This window comes from Diadema antillarum, unplaced genomic scaffold (assembly GCF_040938485.1).
Source record: "Diadema antillarum isolate AM-2024a unplaced genomic scaffold, OU_Dant_1.0 scf00000025, whole genome shotgun sequence".
NCBI classification, from domain to species: domain Eukaryota; kingdom Metazoa; phylum Echinodermata; class Echinoidea; order Diadematoida; family Diadematidae; genus Diadema; species Diadema antillarum.
This window is the reverse complement of record NW_027270914.1, coordinates 1,165,137-1,169,107: the sequence shown is the minus strand read 5'-3', so window position 1 is coordinate 1,169,107 and position 3,971 is coordinate 1,165,137. Positions and strand designations below refer to the sequence as shown.

The window sequence follows — 3,971 nt, the reverse complement described above, 5'->3', positions numbered from 1 at the left end:
GCTCCATAAAGAGAGCAAGTGAACTTTATTCTTACTTAGATAATATATGACACATTATAATGTTTAACTTGGCAACGTCATCCATTGACTAAATTATGGGACACTGACAATATTTTACATCCTAGGTTAATCATACTGACGTTTATATTATATTGCAGACGATGGAAGAAAAAAATTATGTGAAAAAAATCTGAAGCTACAGGAAGGGGCAAAGATGAAATCAAGAGTATAAACAGAGTCTACAAATAATTCACTATCATAATTACATATCAACCCAATCTCTGGAAGAACAATCTGAAATCAGGAAAAACAAAACGTGACACTTAAATGACTTCATAAATGTTCAAAATGCATCTTTTTATTATTATCGTTATTATGCTGGCTTATTGTAGATGTGTGCCCACGTCGTCAATGCATACATGACATATTGTGCTTCGTGTGCATTGTGTATATTTGGCAACTGTTCCTGTTATAAGAAAGTCTTCTCGATATCTACCTTGGACAGAATCCCCGATCGGACAGTATTCACGCCGGACAGATGTCGTTCCGAGTCCGTTGGTAGCAGCACAGGTGACATTGATGCAACGTTGTGGGCGCGCTCTAAGGATCGCCGATGCGCAGCTAGACGTGGATATGTTGGTGTTGTCCGCTCCTATAGTGTACGTGTGGAGGTGAGGGTAAGGCTGGTTGTCCAGTGTAACGTGACATGTAATGACAAGCGCTACCTGGTCATCTCTCTTCTTGATTTCTACGACCTCGATGGTTAGAATGTGGTCTGGCGGGGGTCTTGACTTTGTTGCTGTTAAAAAAAAATGAAAGCAATGTTTTGAAGAGCTGTTAAAAAGGTGCTTCATATGTATTCATTTTTGGAAGTCATGCACAGTCATCTCTTCAAAAATTGTAATTCTTGTGTGAAAAGGGCGAAGCCAGGCAATTGAAAATGAGTTTTGTTCCAAAATGTGCTGGATCAATTTCTGTATAGCTACAAAAGGTGCTAAATCCAGCAGGATCCAATCAAAAAGGCCATGCTTGATCGCACTATGACCCCAGAGTAAAAAAGGCCAGGCTGGCAAGCTTTCCTGCCTATAGCTTTTCAGGTGACACACATGTTAGTAGCTGTTAGCTGTGAAATTTCATTTCTATGAATAAAATATAATTTTATGCCCTACACTTTTTGAGAAGGGGAAAAAACGGGAGGACGTTAATTCAGAGATGTCACATCATCTAAAGAAAATACACGTTCTGACAGGAAGTGCTAGGTCGGTCCCTTCTTGACCTGCGCATGCGATGCGCAATGAAGGAAATTAACCCGTTCCCTTCAGGAACCACCTGGTGGCCTGCATAAGTCTATGGACATTTTAGAATTCAGTAAGGAACAGGTTAACAACAAGTATGTAAGGATGATGATAGAATCGTAAGCTTTGAACATGAATATTACCTGGACAGTAGTTTTCTCTGGTTACAGTCTTTCCGTATCCATTTATACCAGTACAAGAGATTTCAATGCATCTGTATGGGATTGGTTCGAGTGTTGCTGAAGGTGTGGAAGAGGTTAGGAGAGTGTGGTCGTCTGCGGTTATAACGAACGTGTTGATTGGCGGGTACGGCTGATCGGCTGGATTCACGTGGCATGAAATATTCAGAATAGCGCCCTCACCGTCCTGCTCCAGAGTTTCGTACTGAATGGCTACGATGTCCCGTGGTGGTGCGTCTACGGGATGTCACAAACAGACATGCACATAACAAGCAAATAATTTCAAATTTAATTAAAGTTAGCATTCCTTTGAAGTGAATCAGTTTTCATAAAGCAAAGACGCAAAACGAAACTAGGGTAAGATTGAAGGATAATGAGATAAAATTTAATGGAGTGCGTTTGTTTTCTTTTTCATCTTAACGATCGTTTGTATTTCGTTGCATTGTATTCGGTTCATCGGCTTACAAAATAGGTTTGTTTTTTTTTTCCATAGAATGAATATTCTCCCTGATGAGAACAATAATGTGTTCCGTCAAAAAGTATCTTTTTTATTGTTTGTTCGTTCTTTTTTTTTTTGGGGGGGGGGGGGGGATGGGTTGAAAAGCGAAACGACCTAGTCGTCTCATCAACCCCATAGCAGCATTCCTGCGTGTAGTGAGGCAGCGACTTGTGTCAGCTTGCCCAGATGCCTTGTTCAAAGTTAAAAATTCTTCTCGGTGTACGTTTATGAATGTTATTCTCCTTCTTGATTTCATGTCTTAAACAAATAAATCCACATTTTCCATCATGAAGTCTAAGTTTCAAAACGAAGGTCCATTTGGAAGAATGAAAAAAAATGGCCTACCCATGCTTCAAAGATATTCTGAATCATTAAATCACAATTTGAAACGGGACATTTCTATGTGAAAAACACACCTCACAGTGTGAAAATATTTTTACACTGTTAAAGAGACTGGGAACAGTACTGGTAAAGGTGAGTATTCATCTTGTAACATATTGCGAGATATTAACCACTCTTTGAAATGTGAAAGAGCATTCAATTCTAAGAGTAATCAAACGTTTATTTGATGAAAATCAGTTTTGAAATGACTGAGATATCTAAAAGCAAAGTAAAACAAAGAGCTTCTAATAAAAGTCGTGGCCTGCCAATTCTATCAGATTTGCCTTTTTGGACATCTCAGCCATTTCAAGACCAATTTTCATCAAATGAACGTTGAATTCTTCTTGAAATTACATGCTCTTTCATATTTCATAAGAGGTTTCTCAATATCTCACAGAAAAAAAAAATGTTATAAACCTCAATCCTCACCTCAACAAGTACTGTACATTTCCATTAAATTCAAGCGTTTTTACATAACCGACTATGTGAACACATTGCGAACACACTGTGGGTCACTGTGCCTTTTCAGCAAGGACGAAAGTTAACAGTAGCTGACATGTGATAACTGTTCCTGGACATGTACACTTCAATGATGCCACAAACACCTTTCAATAAAATGTTCATTATCTAAAAGGAAGTTCATCATTTCACTAAGACCGGACAAAAATTCGAGAATAAAGCATTTTGTGCTGTGAACGCGATTTAAGCTGTATCAGTAATAATCAGGTTAAACTACTCGAAATGCTATAAAAGATGATGGCGGGTCATCTGTATAAGAAAGATTTGTGAGATTTGGTTGAAAGGTTACCTTGAGGACAGTAGAAAAGCCAGGACGAGGTTACACCGACGCCATTGGTTGCCTCACACGTGACATTGATACATTTATTAGGGCGTGGCGTGAGTACCGCCGAGCCAGAGCTAGAAGAGGACAGCGTGGTGTCGTCTGCTCCAATGGTGTAGGTGTGGATGTATGGGTAAGGCTGGTCGGTCACATTCACATGACACGTGATCAATAGATTGATCTCTTTGTTTTCTCCTCGTATTTCCATGTTGTCGATTTTTAGGATGCCATCTGTTGGGAGTTCAGACTCCTCGCATTCTTTCAAAGTAAAATAAGCCAAAATATAAGAGATTTGTTGCTGTTTCCTCGTTTTGTTGTTGTTATTTGTGGATCGTTGTCTCTTAACACGTATAAAGTCGAAGATGTAATAATGATATACGTATATATATACACGAGAGAAAAATGAGCCTTCTGGCAACTTTGGCAATATGACCTTTGCGTTTTTTTCTAACTTTCAATTCTTCAAAAAAAGGACATCTTCCGTGCATGGAAGTAGGGCATATTAGATATTGACTGAGAGCCTAGCATCTAACAAATTTAGGTCTGTAAAAAAAGTGGAATACTTTCCCCACATTATATTCCTATATGCCTTTCGTAATAACGCGTCACATATTTTGGAGGGGCGACCAACAAGACGCAAACATTCCATTCAGTGTTATCTCTCTAATATTGCACCAATTACGTCTCATTCAAAGTACATTTCTTTCTCTCACTCTCTCATTAAGAATCAAAGGGCATCATAAGTCAGATTTCTGGAATATCTGTTACTCCATGTG

At 38.8% G+C, this 3,971-nt stretch overlaps 1 protein-coding gene across 1 annotated transcript; it reads right to left on the bottom strand.

Annotated features, from left to right (window-relative positions):
- Positions 1–262: 262 nt before the first annotated feature.
- Positions 263–3,526, bottom strand: LOC139733928 (uncharacterized). Its single transcript, XM_071644745.1, has 4 exons — positions 3,163–3,526; positions 1,439–1,711; positions 497–799; positions 263–294 (listed from the first exon to the last, which is right to left on the bottom strand). Exons 1-4 carry the CDS (start codon positions 3,401–3,403, stop codon positions 263–265), a joined length of 849 nt encoding a protein of 282 aa, XP_071500846.1. The 5' UTR covers positions 3,404–3,526.
- Positions 3,527–3,971: the final 445 nt, after the last annotated feature.

Coding starts and splice junctions, on each gene's coding strand:
- LOC139733928 (XM_071644745.1), bottom strand. CDS start 3,403: ATGGAAATACGAGGAGAAAACAAAGAGATCAATCTATTGATCACGTGT. Junction 800..1,438: donor CAGAGAAAACTACTGTCCAG/GTAATATTCATG, acceptor TTTTTTTAACAG/CAACAAAGTCAAGACCCCCG. Junction 295..496: donor GATCGGGGATTCTGTCCAAG/GTAGATATCGAG, acceptor TCCTGATTTCAG/ATTGTTCTTCCAGAGATTGG.